The sequence below is a fragment of the Ruditapes philippinarum genome, unplaced genomic scaffold (genome assembly GCF_026571515.1).
Source record: "Ruditapes philippinarum isolate M1 unplaced genomic scaffold, ASM2657151v2 ctg1445_1_1_1_1, whole genome shotgun sequence".
NCBI lineage: Eukaryota > Metazoa > Mollusca > Bivalvia > Venerida > Veneridae > Ruditapes > Ruditapes philippinarum.
This window is the reverse complement of record NW_026854427.1, coordinates 189,503-213,619: the sequence shown is the minus strand read 5'-3', so window position 1 is coordinate 213,619 and position 24,117 is coordinate 189,503. Positions and strand designations below refer to the sequence as shown.

The 24,117-nt window shown below is 32.9% G+C and overlaps 2 protein-coding genes across 2 annotated transcripts in view; one reads left to right on the top strand and one right to left on the bottom strand.

Annotated features, from left to right (window-relative positions):
* LOC132740114 (lysosomal alpha-glucosidase-like) overlaps positions 1-4,779 on the bottom strand; it is a 30,717-nt gene extending 25,938 nt beyond the window's left edge. Inside the window, exon 1 of the mRNA XM_060727967.1 lies at positions 4,570-4,779. Coding sequence (XP_060583950.1) covers positions 4,570-4,779 — 210 coding nt within the window. The remainder of the gene's footprint in view (positions 1-4,569) is intronic.
* A 4,977-nt stretch (positions 4,780-9,756) lies between these two features.
* Positions 9,757-13,128, top strand: LOC132740106 (short-chain collagen C4-like). The gene is made up of 4 exons (XM_060727962.1): positions 9,757-9,908; positions 11,510-11,576; positions 12,332-12,409; positions 12,617-13,128. The coding sequence occupies exons 1-4, from the start codon at positions 9,780-9,782 to the stop codon at positions 13,105-13,107; spliced, it is 765 nt and encodes a 254-aa protein (XP_060583945.1). The 5' UTR covers positions 9,757-9,779; the 3' UTR covers positions 13,108-13,128.
* Positions 13,129-24,117: the final 10,989 nt, after the last annotated feature.

Below are 24,117 nucleotides of genomic sequence, written 5' to 3'. Positions count from 1 at the left end.
TTTTTCCTTTTTTTAAATTTTATTTTATTTTCAAATAATTTTACCCTTATCCTTTTAATCTTTTATTTTTGGGAAAAAAACCCTTTTTTTTGTTTTTTCCTTGGTTAAAAACTTTTATGGTTTTTTTAATTTATTTTTTTTTTAAAAGGGGAATTTTTTTTTTTTTTTTTTTTTTTGGCTTTTTGTTTAAAACTTTTTTAAAATTTTTTATTTTTGGCCTTTTTCCCAAGTGTTTTTTTTGGGGAAAGAACATATTTTTTGTTTTCCCTTCTTTTAAAAATTTATTTGTTGTTTTCCCCTCTGCTTTTTTCCCCTTATTTTTTTTTAAAAAAGCCCCATTCAAAAATACAAAATCGTTGGCTTATTAAAAATTTATTAACCTTGTTTACTAAAAATTTCCATTAAAAAAAATTATTTTATAAATGTTATTAATATAACCAATTTACTAATAATCATTTTTTTAATATTTATTCATTAATATCATTATTAATTTTTTTTTTCTGATAATTGAAAATTTTTAAAAACTTTTAGATAATTAAAGGGGAAAATAATGATACAATTTTGGTTTTTTAAAAATGTAAAAAACAAAAAAATAATTAAACATAAAAATTTATGAATGCTATTTCCAAACCCAAAATTTGATATTTTCCGTAAGGGAAAAACTCCCAAACTTAAAACGCAATAAAAATTTTAGACTTCAATTTAATATTGGACACAATTTTTTTAAAAATTTTTTAATAATAAAAAAGCACACGGGAAAACAGTTTTTTAAAAACAAACTAAATTTATTATTTTTAAATGGTGCTGAAAAAAGATGTTAAAAATACTATGGTTTCCCCGTAAACAAATTCCCTTTGGGACTATTTGTTTAAAACTGTGCACTTCTTTTTTCATCGAAAAAATTTTTCCCATTTTTAAAACCAATCTTTTCATTTTAAATTTTTAAAAATTAACTAGGGAATTAAAGTCCATTAAAATGAATTTTATTGTTTTAAAAAATAATTAACTTTTTCCCGTAACAAATGTTTCAAAAAAGGAAAAAAAAAAATAAATAGTAAACTTCTACTTTTTGATTTGGGGTTTTTTGGTTTGAAAAAAGCTTCCCAACCATTTTTATCAGAAAAATTTCTCGTGAAAATTTAACAAAATTGGGGAAAACATTGTTATCAAATAAAAAAGGGGTTTTGCCAAAATTAAGAACAGTGAGCCAATTAAACCTCCGGGTTGGGCCTAATTGTATTCAAAAAAGTCAATTAAGATTTTTCATGAACCCTCTTATAAAGTATCTTTGGGGCCCCCTTGAATAAAAAAAGTCCACTTTTTCCCATTTGAACCGAAAAATTTTCCCCAAAATTTTTTTCCTTCTTTTTGTTAGGGAAAAAAAAGTCGGCCTTTATGGAAAGCCCATTATTTTCCCCAGTAAGACTTCTCGGGGTCAAAAATTAACCCTTTTTTGTGCAAACGAATCTCTTTTTTGGTGTTTTCTTTAAAGAAATAAAACAAAAATTTTTAAAAATTTTTTTAATTTTGATTGTATAATGTATTTTTAAAAAAGTATCCCGCCCGTTACGGGGGTTTCCCATTTTAAAACGGGGACATTTTTGGAATTATTTTTCAATAAAAGGGTTTTTGGTTTTAAAAAATTATCACCCGGCAGGAGCCCAAATTTTAAAAAATTTTTCCAAATAGTATTTTTGAAAATTGGGTTTTAAAGTAAAAAATTTTTAAAAAAATAAACGCATCTCAAAAACCCTTCATTCCATTTTTTAAAATCGTTTGGGTACCATAGTTGCATTTCGGCGACGGCAGCTTTTAAAGGGAAATTTTGGAAAAAAAGGGGTCTCTGTCTCGAATTCTTTTTTTAATTCTTTATTTTTAATTTTTTCATATTGTATTGATTTTGGGGAAAAAAATTTTTGGGGGAAAACATAAAAATTTGGATTTTTTTTTAAAACCAATTTCTTAAATTTTAAAATTGGGGTAAAGCGAACCCGTTTTTTTGGGCAGTTCTTAGGTTTTATTTTTAAAAAAAAAAGGGAAAAAACGAGGAGAAATTCCACGCTACAAAATTTAAAAAGTTAAGTTGTTGAGAAATCCCAGGTAAAATTTTAAAAATTTTTTGGTCACAAAGGTTTAAAGGTGGGGCCTGTACATTTTACTACGGTTTTTAAAAAATGGAGACAAGGAAATTTTTAAAAAAAAGCTTCAAATTTTAGGAGAATGGCTGTTTAATTTACCCAAAAAAAAATTTGCTAAATACAAAAAAAAAATGTGGGGTGGTTATTGGGGGAATTTCAAAAACCCGGACATTTTAAAAAAAGGAAAATTGCCACAAAATACTGTCAGGTTGTATAAAGAGTTGGGAGTGGCCTTACAATTTAAACATTAAGAAAAAACCTTTCATAAATAAAAAAAAAATAAACTAAAGTAACTTTCCAAAATTTAAATTTAAAAAAACACCCAAAAATTTAAATTTTTCAAGGGCCAATATTTAAAATTTTTTTTTTTAGGGCAAGTCTGAAAAACTTGGTTTTTTTGATTAGATTTATTTGCCAAAAATGGACAAACATTTCCCTTTTTAAAAAGAACCCTTAAAATTCAACTTAAATTTTAAAGCAAATAAATTTGTAAAATCTTTCAGTTCAAAAGAAAATTTAAATTTTTCTTGTTAAAATCTAATTTTTAAATTTATTTTTAAAACTTTTGAACTGAATTTAAAAAATAAAACTTGGGTCAGGAAATTTTAAACTTAAAATTCCCCAGTTTTTCCCGGGCCAGTTTTTCCTTTAGAAGAGATTTTTTTCTTGTTCACCAAAAACCATTAAAAATATGGTGAGGGGAAGGGAGAGATAAAAAGTTGAAAAAATTGTTGTTTTAAAATCAATTTTGCCCTTTTTGAAAAAACTAAAATTTTTAAAAAGTTTTTTAATTTTATTCATCTTTTTAACAATCAAAAAACATTGTATATTTTGTATTGTTTTAACTTTTAAACTTATTTTTGTTATAAATTTTACTATACATAAAATTTTTTATACTATTTTATTAAACTATGAAAAGTAGGCTGGGATGAAACCCTTTTTTTCCCACAAAAGAAAAGGGAAATAAGTGAAGGGGAGTTTTATAATTTTTTGCTATGAGAAAAAAACATTTCACCCTTGTGGATCACTTGTTCTTTTTACGCTAAGCCAAAAAGCCGCCCTGGTTTCTAATGGTGTGTTTTACCAAAGGTTCTGTTGGGTTTCCTTTTTTACACTTTGGGAATCTAATGGTACCTCATAACGCTTGTTTAATGGATCAAATATCTGGGGGAAAATTATAAATCTTTTATGCAACTATTATGGTAAGAATAAAGGTAACTTATTCTGTAACATTTCAAACTAGTAATTCTGTTACTTCCCTTTAATTGTTATATCTTAACAGCTTTGTATGTGCCTCTCTGGTAAATTATAAATTTTCCATTTGAATAAAAAAAAGAGAACACAGTCACTGAGTCATTGATGTAAAAAAGAAAGTAAATTTGATGACACACTCTGCTAAGATGTCATATCTTGAAAATTATCTTATTAATGCCCTTTGAAAACCGGGAAATAAGAATTTATTAAAAAAGTTAAAAAATTAACATTAAATTATAAAACAATTAAAAAAAAAATAAGCAGAAATTTTGATTTAAATTTAGAAAATTGATAAAAACACAAAAAAAGAAGCATACCGTTTCTTTACTCCAAAATAAAATTAATATTTACAAAGTTTTGTGCCCCATAGAATTAGGGTTGAAGTAATTACTTAAAAAAATTTTCACCCAAACAATTTTTAACCTCTGAGGGGGGATCATAATCTATAAAAGGGTTATCAAAGGGGAATATCATATGGAAACCGCGTCACAACAAAAACCCAAAAATAAAGGGGTTTTCGACTAAACATGGAACTCCAAACCGTCTGCGCATTCGCACAGTGTGATCAGGGGTCCAGCGTTCACTATTTAGTTTCTCTTCTTTTAATAGGTTGGGAAAACTAACAGCATGGGAAACCCCGAAACAGAATTTTCGGCCCCGGAAAAGCCCCCAGGCCGGTCTTTGGAAACCATGGGTGGGTTGGGAAAAACCCATTATGTTTTGGGTTTTTTCGTGGGCCCCCGGCCCAATTAAAGTAATTAAAAAATGAAAATTTAATTTTTAATTACAATAATGTGTTTCCTTACATTTTAATCTTTTTGATTTGATCAAATGAACATCTTCAGCCATTGTTTTTAAACCTTTTAGGGGTAGTTTTGTTTGGGGGTTTTTCCTTTTGTTTTAATACCAATTTCCCAAATGGTGTAAAATTTTTTTCTCTAAATAAATTTAAATTGGGGAAAAATTTCCCTTTGGGGAAAAAACGTTTTGGACGTCAAAATGCTTGTGTGGTTTTTTAATCTTTGACTTCCCAAAGGTTTCTTCTGGCCCTACTTGAAAACCGGGAACAACCCCGAATTTCACAGCCTTTTTCTGAAACATCATTTTCAGGATAACAATCGAATTTTTCTGATGAAATTTTAATATCACACTGTTTTTCTTTCTCACCATACAGAACCTTTAAATCTTTTGAATCAGTGACTGGAGAAGTCCCAAAAGTTGAAGAGTCTATGTTCTCAGAATCAAGAAGCCTATCAGTAACAGTTTTATCTTTACTATCAATAAAATTAGTTGTAACTTTCATATCTGGAGCCAGAGATGTCCATAGTGATTTATCAGTCACTTCAGCCCTCCAAATATTCTCCGCGTCAAGCTCCGGGTAGTACATCCATAGCAGTTTTATTTTCAGGCCAAGCAAAGAATTGAAAGCAAACAGTAAACTGATGGCAATTATGATAATAATGACGGCTCGTGACAGAGTGAATTTCATTTTAAACATTGTAACAAAACAGTATCATACTCCCATCGTTTTCACAGTTTAACTGTTTAAGCAGGTATCGTTACACGAAACGACGTCAATAACTGAGCAAAGTGTGCATATTATAAAAGGGGAACAACTTTGTTTTACTTGTACGCTACATTGTACCACGGTTATAAAGTGCCACGCTTGTAAATAAGTTACAAAAACATTAATTTTGTTCAAGGCATTTACAAATGATTCATTTCATTTTGAAACAATATTTAAATTTACGCAAAAAGCAATTTGTGTTATAATATACAGAGTTGCAAGTCATTTTAATAACTTCTTTACAAATTTTTGCATCTAATTTAGTACAGTACGTAACTCCCGGGTATAGTATGGCATCTGATACAATTAAGAATTTTTATAGGAACATATCACAAAAAGAGTTTCACCTTCATCATGTAAGTGAGGAGTTTGTATATGAAGAATTATGTAGGCTTAATATAAACAAAAGCACTGGATTAGATGGTATCCCTGCAAAATTTCTTAAAGATGGTGCTGATGTGTTAAAAATCCCTATAACTTGTATTGTGAATTCTGCAAAACGATCCAAAAATTATAGCCCAAAACTTGGGTAATCGATTGTTACCTATCAGGAGATAAAATTGTCAAGAGCATTCTTTCAAAGGTGAATGGAAGATTAAATTTTCTATACCGTTACAAAAATTGTTTATCGGAAGAAATAAAGAAACAGTTATGTCCTGCCTTTTTTGCTTTGTCACTTTGATTATTCTTCATCTTCTTGGTACGAAGGACTGAGTAAGTCACTGAAGCACAAACTTTAAGTAGCTTCAAAATTAAGGTTGTGCGGCTTTATAAAGACTATACCCCTAGGACTTCGGTGACAAATAAGGTTTTTGTCTGATCTTAAAATATTGAATGTCAGTGATAGAGTTAGACAGTTAAGACTCAACCACATTCATAAAGTTTATTACAACAAAAACCCTTCTTATTTAAAGGAATTGTTTAAGGTATGTAGAATATCCAATTTAAGATCTAGTAATTTTAATTTTGTTTTGCTCCAAAATGATTCCCATGTTACAAACACATTTTTCTACAACGCCATAAAAGACTTCTTTACCAGACAGCATTAGGTCAATCGACAATATCTAAACATTTAAAACGAAAGTAAAACTTTTTTAAGTAATGGAAATGATAAACAAGTGAATAATATGTTTATTTATTACTCAATTGATGTGTAACTTTACTAACTTATGATAAGGTTTTGTAACATGTTTATGTTGTACTTGATAATGTTTTAGTTTAAACAAAATTTATTTCATTTTGATTGTGTACAATGTACTTGTCTTATTATATTGAAAAATGTGTCTCGATTGTTGAACAATTTTTCAAAAATTGTCATTTATTTTCACTTTTTTATAATTCATTTATTATTATATAAGTTAGTGCGTTAATTTTACAGTAAATGGACCCCATTGGAAATGAGCTTTTAGCTTAATGGGCAATCCTAGGGTAACATAGATAATTCTCATTAATTAATCTTAAAATTATTTTTGTTGCATTTATGTGTGCGTTTTTATATATATGCAAGTTGATATGTGTGATAACATTGTATGTGTTTATGTCTATTCCCTGAATAAATCGATACGATAGGCTTGTGATAATAGTGCGTTTTTTTCACGTTTTTATTCCTGCGTAAGTGTACAGTGTTTCTGCAAAAGTTCAATAAACCTGGGATTGAAGATAACTGGCATGAAAGATCTTTCTGTCCCAGAATAAACCTAGCTCAGGAAACAAATACTATCGGTGAAATTGTGAGCCCATCAGGTGACGTTCAATGTAATCATGTAAATCCCCCATTCCTCTTTGAAGAATACAGAAACTTCATTCAATCTTACTTCAGGGTGCAAATTAATGATGTATGTCGGGTACGTGTAAGTTGGGATCATAATATTATTTATTCAAAAAGTTCATTAAATTCAGTAATGAACTTACACGAATTTAATATTCTATTTATCACATACCAAAAATAAAGACCGCTTGAAGTTAAAAACAAAGACGCTAACATTTAGCTCGTCTTAACGCTATGTTTATATAACTCAAATAGCCTCACGTCAAAATATATGCACTGCCGTGCAATACCATTTGTACGGAGTCGCAAAAGCGGCACGGGTATGTGATACATAGAGGATATTGAATGAGTGTAAATTCAGTACTGAATTTATTGAACGAGTTGAATAAATTTAGTTATATTGTGCGAGCCTCTGGCGAGCATAATATTATTTTATTCAACGAGTTAAATAAATTCAGCATTAAAATTACACGAAAATATAAAGGATATTTGTTTAGGTCAGTGTAAGACCGGAATATTATTTCACCGAGTGAGCACCAATAGGTATATGTCACGTGTGGCGCAGCCACGAGTGAAATATGAATTTGGTGTTCACGAGGTGAAATATATTTTAATCTTACACTAAACTAAACAAATTTTCTTTTTATTATATGCAAAGAAACGTTTAAAAGGGCATTTAACCTAATACTAAATGAAATGCGCGCCAAATAATAATACAACGTGACGTCATTTACGACGTCACGTTATTAAGTTGGTTCCCAGTACTGTGCACGCTGGTATTTCACTGAAAAAACGTAAGGGGCTTAAATTCAAAACAGTGAAATTATCAAATTGGTAATTTCACTGTAACAAACAGTCATAATATCAGTTTTATATTTCACTGATATATTTCTATAAACCACCGGAAAGCATGTAATAAAATAAATGACGTCACGTTTTATTATCATTTGGCGCAATGTACCTTTTCGTGCTCACTCGTTGAAATATTATTAGAATCTTACACTGAACTAAACAAATATCCTCTCTCTATTTATCACATATCCAAAATAAAGAGTGTTTAAATTGAAAAAGAATCATTTTTCAATGACGCGCCTATAGTGTAACGCTATCAAATTTTAGCGCGTCTTTACACTACGTTTATGTAACGCAAATGTCGGCACGTCAAAATATATGCACTACCGTGCAATACCATTTTTACGGAGTCGCAAAATCGGCACGGGAATGTGATACATAGAGGATATTAAATGAGTGTAAGTTCAATACTGAATTTATTGCACGAGTTGAATAAAATTATATTATTCGAGCCTGAGGCTAGCATAATATTATTTTATTCAACGAATTCAATATTCTTTCAATCACATATCTAAATTAAAGACCGTATAAAGTGAAATAAGAATCATTTTTCAATGACGCGCCTATAGTATAACGCTTACATTTAACGCGTCTTTATGCTATGTTTGTATAACGCTAATGACGCCACGTCAAAATATATGCACGGCCGTGCAATACCATTTTTACGGATTCTCAAAATCGGCACGGGTGTGTGATAAACAGAGGATATTGAATGAGTGTAAGTTCAATAGGGAATTTATTGCACGAGTTGAATAAAATTATATTATGCGAGCCTCTGGCGAGCATAAAATTATTTTATTCAACGAGTGCAATAAATTCAATAATGAACTTACACGAATTTAATATTCTATTTTTATTACATGCTTTTCGATGGTTTATAGAAATATATCAGTTAATTAAAACTGGTAATTTCACTGTTTGAAACAGTGAAATTATCAATTTGATAATTTCACTGTTTTGAATTTAAGCCCCTTACGTTGTTTCAGGTAAATACCAGCGTACACAGAACAGGAAACCAACTTAATAAAGTAACGTCGTAAATGACGTCACGTTGTATAATTATTTGGCCCGCTATTCATTCAGTATTAGGTAAAAATTTCCTTTTTAACGTTTGTTTGCATATAATAAAAAGAAAATTTGTTTAGTTTAGTGTAAGATCGAAATATTTTTCACCTCGTGAACACCAAAAGTTCACATTTTACTCGTGGCTGCGCTACTCGTGAAATATAACTTTTGGTGCTCACTCGGTGAAATATATTCCGATCTTACACTGAACTTAACAAATATCCTCTATATCACAAACCCAAAATAAAGACCGTTTCAAGTGAAATAAGAGTCATTTTTCATTGACGCGCCTATAGTATAACGCTAACATTTAGCGCGTCTTTACACTATGTTTGTATAACGCTAATGACGTCACGTCAAAATATATGCACGGCCGTTCAATACCATATTTACGGAGTCGCAAAATCGGCACAGGTATGTGATAAAGTGATATACGTGACTCACTTTCTTTAAATGTGTTCAAAACGAAGCTAAATGATAAGTTCAAACACAAACTATTCTCAAGTTGTTTAAATGCCTCGATAATTAACATTTTGACATTTATCCTGATATTACATGTAGTGAATAAAAGATATGTTGTTGTTGTTGCTGTAGTTCCTAAAAATATTTAATTGGGGAAAGAAAAATATCTGTTTATCATGCACGTTTGAGAAATTATTGATTGGGTTTTTACGACACACCGACACAGTAAGGTCATTGCATTGTTATTGCCCATGCCTTGCGTAACGTGTTTAAACTACATTTCGCTTCGTTGTTTAAGGAAAGGGTAATTGCTAATGTTGCTAGATCTAGAACTTGTTGTTAAACCCTTTTGCCCTTTGTTAAAATTGTTGTTATGTGAAAATAATTTTCTTGAATTGTATTCAAAGAAAAATAAAATATAATTAAACTAAGCTAATAACAGTAATAATTTGGTAAACATAAATCATACAACTACTTTATCGGTACAACTTCTATCTTGTCGTGTCTTCTTTATTGACGACATTTAGAGATACAAATATATTTAATGTCTGGCCTGAATGAAATGATAGATAAACATTTTACGATTTCTCATAATTTAAAGTACATAATCTCACAAAGTTCACCTTATCTCTTATCTATACAATTTTTCATAAAGGATACTCACTTTATAAGGATGTGTTCTATCATTCTCAAAGTAGCTACATTTATAATGTTGATTTCCGTCGTCGTCGCCGGGAAGAAGCGCTTAGTGTTACACAGCAATGATGACTTACTACAGGCTTATCAGACGTTGCTGTCACAGGTTTGAACATTGCCTTCCGGCTACTTACTTTATTCTTTTACAAGTTTTTGTTGCAAAGCAGAGAAAAACACGTTTTTCAGACTTGTAACTATGGCTGAAAACTGAAGCCGTATTAAACAATTTTAAAGTGTGCAATTCTTGCAATGCAATATTAAGACTATAACTTTTTTTATCAATTAAATAAGCAAAATAAAGCACCTTTTATTTATAAGTTCTTAAATTAAAAAAAAATCAAACTTTTATTTTAATTTGTAAGAAAAATAAACATTTTCAATTGATGGGTTGTGAACTACGTAAAGTCTATTTTTTCATAAATACTGATGTATAAGTTCTACAAGCAGAGAGGAGCAATATCATTTATCACAATTTGTTTTACGTAATATTAATTTTCAAACAAATACTTTGTTTTAAACTTATCACAGGTTTCTTGTCTTAATAATCGAAACACATATCAATTGTTTTGCTTTTTAGATAAACGTTAAAAGTGTATAGCCACTTTTATTACATGCTATTCGGTGGTTTAAAGAAATATATCAGTGATATAAAACTGGTAATTTCAGTGTTTGAAACAGTGAAATTACCAATTTGATAATTTCACTGTTTTGAATTTAAGCCCCTTACGTTGTTTCAGTAAAATACCAGCGTGCACAGTACTGGGTCGTAAATGACGTCACGTTGTTTTATCATTTGGCTCGCTTTTCATTCAGTATTAGGTTTAATGTCTTTTTAAAACGTTTCTTTGCATAAAATAAAAAGAAAATTTGTTTAGTTTAGTGTCAGATCGAAATATATTTCACCTTGTGAACACCAAAAGTTCATATTTCACCCGTGGCTGCTTTTTTTCTATAAACCACCGAAAAGCATGTAATAACACTGAAGTAAACAAATATCCTCTATATATTTTTAAAGGCAATATTTACGTGATTAACATTATGAAGCAACGTATTAAACATGCACTGAGATAAACGTTGTCATAATTACTTGACACTCTTGAAATAGAGAGAAGTAAGTCCAAAACGGTAAAGTCGAAAATGTTGCAGGCTAGGTTTGATTTCAGTCTGTTCATGGACAGTATTGGAGAGTGCAAGTTACTGTCCACTCCGGCTAGCACCGGTTTAAACAGTATTTAACATTTAAACATGTTATGGTAAAATGTTGAATTTAGAACCATTTGGAGATGTGTTGGAATAATGTTATCTTAAAAGCCGTATCTCTAACGATATATAGAAAACACATGGTTGATGTCGGGATGGAGAAGGTTTATCCGGTGAGCGAGAAAGTGTATCTTGTCGAGCTTTAGCGAGCCAAGATTCACTTTCGCAGCAAATCGGATAAACCTTTTCCTTCCCGACATCAACCATGTATTTGATTTATCCTCCTTTTTATCATGCTTTTAGAATAATTAAATGGTTTCATTCTTCTTTTTCCCCAATAAAATAACATCTACTTGCTGCTAAACATGTGGCGTCATCATGTGACGTAATGACTGGAGATAGATAAGTTTATCCAGCAAGGCTTTTTTATCCAGCTGATGATATCTTTAGGCAGTAGCAGGATAAATTCTTGATAAAATTATTTGATTTACAACACAAATGTTCCAGATGAAAACCATGGAGACGAAAGTATCAATGATGGAATCTAAGGTGTCTCTGATGCAAAATAATCAAGGTAAATATAATTATGATGCTACAGTCATGAAAATAAATTGAAACATTAATATTCCTAAAAAAAACATATTATTAATGATCCAATTAATTTACTTATAGAACCTATATTGTGTAAAAAGTAATGAATACACTGGTAATCTGCTGTTACATTTTGTAATGTTAAGTTTGATATTTTGATACTTATAAATATTAATTCAATGAAAAGTGCAATGTATAAAACAATTGTACAAAACTGTAAAAAAACAACATTGTACACTCAAGAATAAAGAAGGATAAATTTTGCATCAAGAATAAAATATGTACAAGAAGTGTAACACAGAATTCTAATTTGACTTATTACATCAGTCTCGAAAAACCAATGCTCAGAAAAAATATAAACGTTCTTCTTTTAATGGTCTTCCAAATGGGAGACTGAGTGTTCAACGGATAGCAGAATTCAATTTGCTGTTAACAATTTGAAAATATGTCCAGCGTGAAACGTTCGGACTCAATTTTCCAAACCCCTCCATATTAGATACTAGATTGCTTTACACACATATAAACCCGGAACTAATCACTAACGACAATATGATATTTGTGTTTCAAACATTTGTAATATTTATTGTGATTTGTTTTTCATGTCCATAAATATTGGCCACATTGACTATTTTTATATTTTCTGAAGCTTGCTGATTTGAAATAAATATGTGAACTTCTATACTAACTTTTTTGTAAGAATTATATCTCATGTGTAACAAACATCTTATTTCACACAAGCATCAGATGGTGGAAGTACATACGTTCGGTGGGGAAAACAAACATGTCCTGGAAATGGAACATCGACAATGTATTCTGGTAGGGCATTACTTGTCACGATTTATTTCCTTACTCAAATTTCAAATGGATTTGTTAAGGGTATGTTCCGGGCTCAGGCTTTTGTAGTTGCCCTTTTTAAATATTCGTTCACTTTCATGGGGTTAGGATATAGTTTCCACACATCCTTATTCTGAGACAATACTCTCAGGTGTAAGAAAACAATCATCATTTATGTGAATGTTTTAGGTTATGCTGCAGGATCCTATTGGAGTCACACGGGAAGTGCAGCCAATTACCTCTGCCTACCCGGGGACCCACAATGGGCGTATTATGAAGATTCTGTTGGCTCTGGAGGGAGAGTGTATGGAGGAGAGTATGAGCTTGGTGATAACCATGGTAACGGAGGATCACATTATCTAGGCTCAAATGTACGAGACGAAGATGCACCATGCGCCGTCTGCCAGTCACCAAGGTCAAGTGTCCTCATGATTCCGAGTCGGCTCAATTGTTATCCAGGATGGACAAAAGAATATAGCGGGTATCTTATGTCTGGTCATTACACACATGCGTCTGCTACTGAATTCATTTGCGTGGATTCACATGTTGACGTAGTACCTGGTGGTCACCCGGATCAAGAAGGCCGATTATTTTATCTTGTCGAGGGCATCTGTGGTTCACTGAAATGTCCACCGTATGTGAATGGTCGAGAGCTAACATGTGTTGTTTGTTCAAAATAATGATATAAAACGAAAAGATTCCGTGTCTTTTATTATCTATGATTAGTATTAAACTAGCTAAAATAGAAATTCGTGTTTTTCAAATACTTTTAATACACACCCAAACAAAAACAGGAGAGAGCTCAAAAGCGAAGCACGGACATGGCGCCGATAAAAAACGATTCAATGAAGGAAATTAAAGAAATCGATTTACACATGTAATTTTGCAAACTTTTACGAAATTTTACGAACTTGTGTAAAAATAAAAGACGAAAGGTTATTTTTAATAATATCTTGACCATGTATCAAAGTGAGACAATTAGAAATTATCGATTCTTTGATGAATATCCAACAATCAAAAGAAAAAACTATCACATACTGCTTTCTATTTACTTTTTCGTGAATTGAGCAATTTTAAGCTGTATGCCTTCTTATATTAATATATAGTGGGAAAAGAAAAAAAAAACTGACAGAAACCCCTGAACATAAAATATGGTATACAAGATCAACAAGGAAAGGCGGCGCTCATTGAGCGCAACCCCCACACGACCCAGCATCAAGGACCAGAGGCCAGGAGGACCCCAAACAAGTCGGTTAATCTAAAAAATCCTTGAAAATTGTTGTGTTCAAGTTTAAATATAGTCCATTAAAAATAACAAGGTTATAGCCCTTTACAGCAAAATAAGCAAACATCGCGCAAAATTAAAACATTTGACATTGAAGGTCAAGGTCATTTATGAAAGAAAGTCAAGTTTACTCTAGGCTACTTAAGGGTCTTGTCTAAAGGGTTGTTATGGCCACCAAGTAAGAAGATTATATCCTAAGAACTTAAAATGTTATGATTAACGTTTTGGGGACGGCAATGTCAACAGGAACGCCGATGTCGTATGAGTTTTGCAAATACCATGAGCAATTCAACTTTCCAGAGCTATATGCTATAAGAGTTTAGCTAAATAAGCATTAGCCCAACAAATTGGATTTCATTTTATATTCGATGCAATACACAACCTTCTTATCAGTTGAATCTGTTCAAGACCGCCTCCGTGGTCGAAGGGTTAGAGTCGATGAATTCTAATTCAGTTACCTCTCTGGCGTGGGTTCGATCCCCGGGAGATGCTTTGGTAGTTTAGCGCGGAGGAAGGTAGTCTAGTACTGGTGTAACTCTCCAGGAACGATGGTTAGGAAACTACCCGCCTATATGACTGATATAATGTTGGGAAAAGGCGTAAAATGAAACAAACAAACAAAAAAAAAAACAACAACAAAGAATCTATTCAATTTCCCACACGGTTTTGAATCTTACTGGTTAAGACGTCTCTATGTAATATCAGGTCGTAAAAATTGACAGTCTTGCTGTGAAAATATCGGGACTAAATAATTATAAGCATACAGATCTGCAACTATGTTACAAACTGGAACACATTGTCACAGGTTTTCTTCAGACTTTTTTATTCATGCAGAAAAGGTTTCTTTTTCTTTTTTTAAACTTTCCTAAAATTTCACCATGTTCTGGTCATTCAAGTTTAGTTTTAATTGTATGTAAGTCATCATTAAAAGTATAAAATATCAGCATAAACTGCGAAGGACAGATAATGTAAAAATGATTTTATCCTGATATAGACTTCCTTAATCATTTGTGAATTCGGGGTATTTGTCCCTGGATGTCAAGTTTAATGTTGATTTAGCCGCAAAAGTTAATAAGCAAAGTCTTCAATGTAATGGTTGGGATGTCACAATTGTGATCAGTAGTATCATTTTCAACTGATATACAATACATTACATTATCTTTAACGTTTAAATTGTGTTTTTTAACCGATCGTTCAAATATAAAAGAAATTGAAAAAAAAAAAAAAAAACAAAAAAAAAACGAAATAAACATGTACTCGTATCTAGTTTGACGAACATATTTTAGTTTTATTTACAATCAAATTTATTTATATTTAATGAAGTTCAGATGAAAACTGTCTTACTTAGTTGCTGTATGAATCTACAGTCTTCAACACATGTGCCGCCGTAATATGTCGCATTGCCACATTATGTCGCAATCAACGCTATATGTCGCAATGTTGACACATTATGTCGCAATCAACGCTTTATGTCGCGATGCTGACACATTATGTCGTAATCAACGCTATATGTCGCAATGTTGACACATTATGTCGCAATCAACGCTTTATGTCGCAATGTTGACACATTATGTCGCAATCAACACGATATTTCTCAATCGTCTACCGCTATATATCGGAACGCTAACGCAAAATGTCGAAATTGAAACTTATGTTACATATTGTATCTTAACAACATGTAAATGCAACTAAACGAGGCCCTTAAATAGAGAAACTAAAACGTATTAGTAGTTTGTAGTTTAATCATATTTTATTGCATTAAATACATGTTTACAAACATATTATACAAATAATGAGTAAATACCAAAATGCAAATGGGTTGGTACAACATTATATTAAGCCTTTCCAAGAAATTGATACATTTTATTACAGAAGAAAATACTATTAAGGCAACAATGGTTACTTTTAACATGTATATAAACTTTAAAATATATATTTGATTTTAAAGGCCCGGTCACACAGCCTTTCGCTTCTGTATCGCGTGTAAAATTTCGCGATTATTTTTTTGCCCGCAGTTGCCCGTGGTGGAAAATTGCAAAATTGGCTTACCCGCGGTTTACCCGTGGTATGCCCGCGGAACAGACACCGGCGACTGTTACGCGTCCTTATCGCAGGTGAAGCGCGGCGGTACCGAGGCCTACCACGGGTATAATAAAGCAGCCGAACCGGGCTGTAGAAATCATAACCGCTCAAGACACAGTCCCGTGAAGATCAAGCTATGGCACCGAAGAAGAAGCCCGCGTCTAGTTCCCCGGCCAAGAAGAAGAAGCAGCGTGCGAGCAAGAAGCCGATGGCAAAAGCAGCAGATGAAGGCAGCCCAGTGCCAGTGGAGACCGCCAAGAAGCCCAAGACAGGAGTCACAGTGGAGGTGCAAGCTGTCGACCACTCTGCTGCCGAAGTTCTGAGTGCTCGTGGCGAAGTCGAGGCCAGTCCTGCTGTCAGTCCAAGAGCTGCCAGTCTAGTTGAAAAGGAGGAAGAATCTCCAGACTGATGGTGTTGTGCATACTGCATTTTACGGTACTTGGCACCAGAAGCAAGGTGCCTCAGGGTGAGGGCAACCTTCAGGACTTGATCTAGGGGTGCTCGCCAGTTGGTGGTCTCCTTGGTAATGGCTGGTGTCAGTCTTTGCACAATTTCATCGAACATGGCAGGTGGCATTCTCATGAAGTTCTGGAAGACCCTTGGATCTTCATTACGGAGCTCCACCATGAGACGATCGTACAGCCCCAGCTCAGGTCTCCTGCCAATCCAGTCGCGCACCCAGATGTTCCGGACCACCCTCCTCCTCCTCCTTCGTCTAACATATACAATAAGCCACGTCTTAACCGCGGCCGTAGCACGTCCTAGCACGTTCGTTCCGCGTCTGTACCGCGTCTTTTCCGAATGTGTACCACGTGTACCGCCCGCGATTACCCGCGGTCTAAATTTTTGGGCAGACCAAAACTTTTTCGCGCGGCCAACCGCGTGTGAATTTCTTACCGCGTGTAACGACAGGTAAAGTACGGCTGTATTGCGTCTTTATCGCGACCTCAAAGCGTCCAACAGCGTCTGCTTCACGGGCAGAAATTTTAGGCCGTTATTCGGCCGCGATACGCCCGTGGAGGGCTGTGTGACCGGGCCTTAACAGTTCATTAATGTTTAATTCAATGTACAATTATGATTTCGAAGTGCGATCCATCCACAGGTTGCCGTCCTGATCTCATTTAAGTTTTTAAAAAAGATGACCTGTAGTTTGATTTTTCGGGGAATGATGGTTAGTGAATGTGTGTCATTTAAGTAAGGTAGATTGGAGCAAATAAGCCAATATAAATGACAAATTTTTGAACAAAAACAAGAGGAAAAGTCAAATATTATCAAAACGATGGGTCGTCTTGACAAATTTTTGAACTGATTCGAAATGGACAACGTTATCTTCGTATTCTAAATTTTCACGACCGAACAATAATGTACAGTATCAATGTTTAATGGAAGATAAGATCGAGTTTCTCGAGTTTAACGATTACATTTGAAAAAATAAATGCTCGGCATTTTCAATCACAATATCACATTGACACAGGGTTTTCGCGCAAATGGTTATCATATAATGTATTAGTACATACATACATGTATGTATTTGTGATTATGCACCTGAAGTGAGAAAGTCGCTGCCAGATTACGTTTCAAGGGATCGTGACCTCGTCACCATTATTTTACGTAAAATTTGTAAATGTATATTACATGTAGCACAGTGCGTATAAGCGGGCGCCCAGTACTCGCGATCTGGTTGTGGGGGAGCAGATTTTTAGGTGATGCATAATTATTAAATACAAACATGTATGTATAATACAACACACCATGTCTGGTATTCCAGCTAACAGTTTTAAACAAAGGTAGTTACATTTATAACCGCTCCTGAAAATAGTGTGAATAAAAAAAAACATGTAAAGAACTGAATTTCCACACAAATGGTACTTACAATGCAATAGAAAGGACAAATACGCCCCTAGCTAATATATCGAGTCTCAAGTGCAAAATGAATTTCTTTATTGACATATTTAAGTGTGACTATAATTAAGGTTGCCGACGTCTTTTTTAAGTTGTATTCTGTCCCCCAGAGTGCACAGAAGGTTCAAATAGCGTGTATTCTGAATATCTGTGTTCAGGAACGAGGCATTTTCTATTCAGTACAAAAAGGTCTTATCACGTTGCATTCAAGACTAAAAAAATATTATATTTTGTATTAAAGGGGAAAGGGGGTGGTGCCTTCATACCAATTGCAAAAACATTGTGGAAAAAGAAATAACCAACAACTTTAAGGTCCAACACACCTAAATACCGCTCTCGAAGACCTTAATGTTCACTTGGCCAGTGCCAGATTACACATAGCCAGTCCGCTTTCGAAGTATCAAAACCAGATATTGTTTTAAAGAATAATAATTCGCCTGCATAAAATTCTTAAAAAAATGAGAGTCATGCGACATCTAAAAGACTTCTGTTAGGCCACTCAGACTAACTGTCAAAATCAGGTAAAAGTTGTCTCCCTTTGATCTAATTTTACTCCTGCATAAAAAGCAAGCATCTTCTCTAGAATGATCACAAAATGTCTGGAACAATCGAGGATACAAAGTGAATCGCATTTTCGTTTATTCAAAAGCCACCCACAAGGTTAAAGTGCGGATGTTTTGTTCTGTCGGGCCTATACATCACTCCGACCTTGTAAGTCAAGTGCATCCCTACAAGTATGCTGAAAACGACATTTAGTGCAAATTTGGCAACGTCTGATAACATTTTGCATCCGAAAATTGCCAACGCACCGATCCTGTAGTTTCTTTCTTTCTGCTTGCGCGGCAACAGAGTAGCAGACTAAAGCACAGAAACTTCCAAAATGTTGGCATTGTTTGTTTCTTTCGTCGTAGGATACAACATGGTTGCAGCTTCCGGTAAAAAGACTAGGGTTCTAAAATATTATAAAGAATAACAGACGATCGAATTGAGACTGTTAATGTTACTGACGCAGTAACATAATTTTCATGATTATGAAATTAACCAGTAAGTACTCATAGAGGCATGTCAAAATTGCGACTTTTTGTTGTTTTGTATGTTTATTGTATGTTTATTGGCTAAAACATATCTCGTGTTAGATAAGTTTTCTTCAATCGTTTCTATGGACATGTTGTCGGTGCTGGACGTAAGAGGTATGTTCGTCATTACTGTTTTTAAATTAGCAAATAATTACTTCATAGTCTGTATTACATCGTGAACTAGAATTCTACTAACTGTCAACAGTTTGACGTTTGAAATTCATCAGATGTATTGGATTGATTATGACTGACCATAATCATGTAGCAACTTTTTTACTATACAATAATTCACCATGAAATACATGTACTCTTAGACTATTTACTTAATGCTAGTCATTAGAGTTTATATGGTATAGTTCTTAAGCAAAAAAGGAGCGACCCCAGTGAGCGACCTCAGTGAGCGACTTTTTCGATGTAGAACCATACTATATGAACTGTAAATTACTTAGTGTTAAACCAACAATCATTAAGCAGAGTATTAGTATACGTTCGATTCCAAATGTATGATTTAATGAAAGTAGGTCACGCTCAAAAGTACTTAAAGCTCATAATTGAACACTAATGATTGGTCCAAAATGTTGGTTATTTCAACCAACAGTACGAGAATGTACTAATGCAATGAAGTTGTTAGATATTATTGTGGCAATGAAAGTCACAAATTATGAAAACGGGGATATCTACAATTACTGCAAATTATGGAGCTGCTCCTTTTGTATTTCAGTTTTACATTAAATACAATTTGGCATTTACGAATATAGAAATTTCCGTTCCTGTTTTGCAAAGAAAATGTCGAAAAATAAGTAAAAGCAATGCAGCATACTGAAGAAAAATGTGCATTCATTTTGTTTATATTTATTTTTTATACAAATTGGTATATTTACATGGACAAATTCTATTTGCATCAAAAAGAACTAAAACAATGTTTTTAATGTTTAAGATAACATCATATAACGTTACTTTCTGAATACTTATAAGCGTGTAACATTTATTCAAATGATAAAAAATATGAACAATTCTTTTTCATTTGACACATGTTATTTTAAACTTATCATTTCAAATGAGCACAATGTGTTGATACTACCATCTTTGAATTGTTTCCTACATACATATTTGATAGTTTGTCAGTCTGCATCTTCGGTTACGTACTGATGCCATTTCTTAAGGCCTTCTATACAATATATCGACAATATTATACCAACAAATGGAATCAGTACATAACCGAAAGTGCAACCAAGAATTTGCCAATCTAGAATCCCTTACGGTATTACGTATTACAATTAAAAGGTCGATAAAAAGACAGAAATTCAGAATAAATCGTGTACAACACTAAAAACGTTTGGATCATCCTGCTTTATATCAGGAGAATGACAGGTGTATACCACATAAATACACAACATTGTTAAGATGGCATCTATTAAAAACATAAATTGATGCCAGGTTTTCATGTAAACAGTATCGTACTATTTTAATTTGCACCGATAGGGGTAAGTTTGTAAAGATGAATCAACTCTTTGGTCTTCGTCAACGTCGCATATTTCCAACAAGTGATGGCATGAGCGCAGAGAAATAACATCGTTATTTAAATTTTATATATATACATGTTGTCTGTTATCGTTATTTTCACTCCTAGAGGCACTGTTATTACTATGCATATTTCCAATGCTACTATTATCATCACGTTTTGAAGTACCGTTTTCCTTAATCATGCCTTCCGTTTCACTGTTATCAAAATTATCATTGTTAGAAATACCGATATCACTTTGTAAGTTAGCCGTGCCACTGGTTCCAACATAGTCACTCTGAATGGTATCATCATTGCTTAATTCATGTTCTTCGTAAATGTGTGTACTCTCTTGGATAATTTTTCTTATGGTATTACTATCGTTTTCTAGTGCAACATAATGTTCGTCTCCTCCCTCTGGAAAATGGCCCAATGTTATAATTTGTAAGTCCCTTGTTACTTTAGAGCTTCCATCAGGTCTTATTAATGTTGTTCCATGATTCATAGTGGAAACAATGATAATTTGTACGTTGTACAGCTCTGAAATACCCTGCAAACTTATTTGGTCCCCATTTTCGACATTTAGCGACACTATATGTAAAAATGTTTTTCTAGTTTCTGTAAGTGAGTTCCACCATTCCGAGTTAGAGTTTCCTAGAAAATTACTTTGGCTAAGATAGAGAACGACGTCTTTTCGTAGTGTTTCCTCGGATTTGTACAGACCTAAGCCTTTTCATTGGTGTGAAATAGCAGAAAACTGATAAGTTCCATTGCCTAGAGGGTTCATCGATATCTGCAGTAATTCATGCATAAGTTCTCTCAGTTTTAAAGATGATGAGTAAAGTATGTAGTACTTCTCTTTACCAATGCAATTAAACGTTTTTCTATCATTGAGTGACATTTGAAATATAGAATCGTTTGGTCACTTTCTTATCTGATTGGTCTGATAGTTGGAACTCGACCTCGTGCATGTGTGTTTTCAATGAACGAATTTTTACTACACTGTCTGATTCCTATACTTTTCTATTTAATGCTTCAAGTTTTTTTATACCTGATGTGAACGGGATCTTCCATGTTATACACTGTTGTACGAGTGTTGTTGCATTAAATTGTTGCGGCTTTAGCCTTATCTCTTATGTGTTTCGCATTCATGGGATTTGTAAAATTGTCTTTCCGATATTTATCGTCCCGCCCGTAATAAACTTCATAGGCAGATCTCGACCATAGGCACTCTTTAAGGTCATTGTTCAATATTCGTTGGTAATCCGATAACTGTCCAATATATCCCACATGGATTTGCTGTAGCGAAATCGTCTTCAATGTCTTATGCATCCTTTCCACATTTCCTTGGCGCTGGGGGTAATAAGGCCTACTCTCAAAGATTTATATTCAGATTTGAAAGTAAACGTTTGACATCCCCATCAAACTCTCGGCCTCTGTCATGTTGAATGGCTTACCCAAATTCGACAAATATGTAACTCAAATGTTTTGCAATCTCTTCTGCCAATTCACTTTTAATTGGCCGAAGCCAAACGAATCGACTGAATACATTCATGCACTTTTCATTTTGAACATAACTGTGTCTCCAGACATATCAACCAGGTCAATTTGTTATGTTTCATGCACTGAATTACTTATATGTTTTAATGGAACTTTGTTTTTATGTTATAAAACCTAATAACACTTTTTCGGTATTCAGGAAATGTCAACAATACTTTTCTTACAAGTATCTCTGATATTCCAGAATATTTTGGATTGAGTTTATAATAGAGTCTCCGTACCCCTAGCCATTTACTTTTCTTATCTATGGTGTGTTTTCACTTATCCATAGCTAGAACTTTTCTGTCTGTTGTTACTGACACTATAGCTATCTCTAAACCGCTGCTTTTTTCTAAGCACAGCCTTTATCAATTCAGTTCGTTCACTAACTGGTACGTCGTATGCTCTATGTTTGCTTGTACTGGTCGTCAATTTCAGCAGAATATTGTATTCTTCCTCTGTCAGTATCTTGTAACTCTTCATTGCGACAACTGTGCCAATAAAACAAACGAATCTATAATGAAATACAAGCAATAATTCAAATGTGTTATAATAACTATTTATTTCTAAGGCACGACACAAACATATTGTCACATTGTAATCATCGTACCGTGGTAATGTTGAACAGTTAAGCAGTGGTGTTTTTTTTATTATTGTTGGTTGTCACTTAGTCACTTTGCTACCATATTACTTTCCCGATTTACGGATGGAATAAGACCCTTTGTCAGGCAAATTAGTAGAACCGCAGCAATTTTAAATAGCTGCTAAATATACATCAAAGTTCAAAACATCAATATAAACAAAGAATTCAATACGGTGATTAGAAAACATTGTCTATCCATCTTGAGAAAATGCAAATAAAAATGTTTTGCAAAAATGCCAGTAATTTGAAATAGTCAAGTGTAAAGCTAAGGTACATTTGTATGTGAATGTTTTTAATATGTACTTTTGTTTTATTGACGACTCGTTAATAAATCGTGTCATTCCGCAGTAAATCATGCGTCTTTTTCATAATTATATAAGACTCATCTGCGATTGGCAGCTGACAATAATCTCATTATCTGGACTTTCTCAATGCCTACGTCACAATTTCGTGTCTACATATTTTGATTACGAACTCGCACTCGTACACCTAGTTTTAATTTTGTCCCTTGTACGCTTTATGTGCTAAGAATATAGCGCAGTTAACTTATAGCACCAATTCGGCAGGTCGGCTATTTCAAGAAAAGCGGGTCAAATTTCAAGATCGGCATTAAAAATATAGTTTTCATACTGTTCAACGGCGGCCAATAATCATAAACATATATCCTCTATATTGCCGTTAACACCTACATATGTATTATCATAGGTTTAGAACGTTATGTGATGTTTCTTACAAGAAAGATCTCTGGAAAAGATTGTTATGTATGCAACATATTACATGTATATAGTTTATCTCTAACAAGTTGGTATTTCCAATATTATCATTGTTTTATTTTTAGAACTTATAACTACATGTATGTAAATTAGATTTAACAAGAACTTTCCTAACTGTTGTAGAAAATTCTAGATTATGATTCATGCATTATGTTTAGATAGAACTTTCCGGAATGTTCTTTATTGTTGAAGTTGCTAGATTATGATTACTGTAGAACATGGAAGACTATTCTGGAATGTTGTTAGCTTAATATATATAAGGGAATATTTTTCATTCGTTTTATTTTTTAAGTCATCAGTTCCTTTTAAGTCATCAATACATATGGAGTATTATTCAACTCGGATATTAAGTAATTTTTTGGAGCTTGGATTTTATAATAGATTAAATTATTCTTGTTGATTTTATTGTGGAAATTTATTCCAAAGTGTTGTAATGGATTTAACTTGGATTTAACTGTGCTGTTAAAAAAAAGATCATTCCAGGATCAGACTAGACATTTGAAATTTACATTTTTACTTGAACTTCAGGTATTTGTAAACATAATTTGTTATTTAATTTTTTAAAATAATTTTTCTGTAATAAATTTGTTATTGTTTTAAGTTTGTTGCTGGCTTTTCTTTCTCGTTACGCCTGGCTCGTAACAAGATATTGAATACTTTTAATCTGTTTCCGTGTAAGGCGAGTTAAGAAATAATCTAGAATATTAGAAAACACGTTAATTAGAATATAAACAAAGACCACCTAAGCTCAGTCATTGTCAAAATTTATTGTTATTACCTTTCAGTATTAGCAAAAATTAGCATGTCACGATATTGCCATGATAGTCAAGATTTATATTTTAATAATCCTATTCTAAATTTGGTCTTTCAGCAAGTCTGTATTACCACT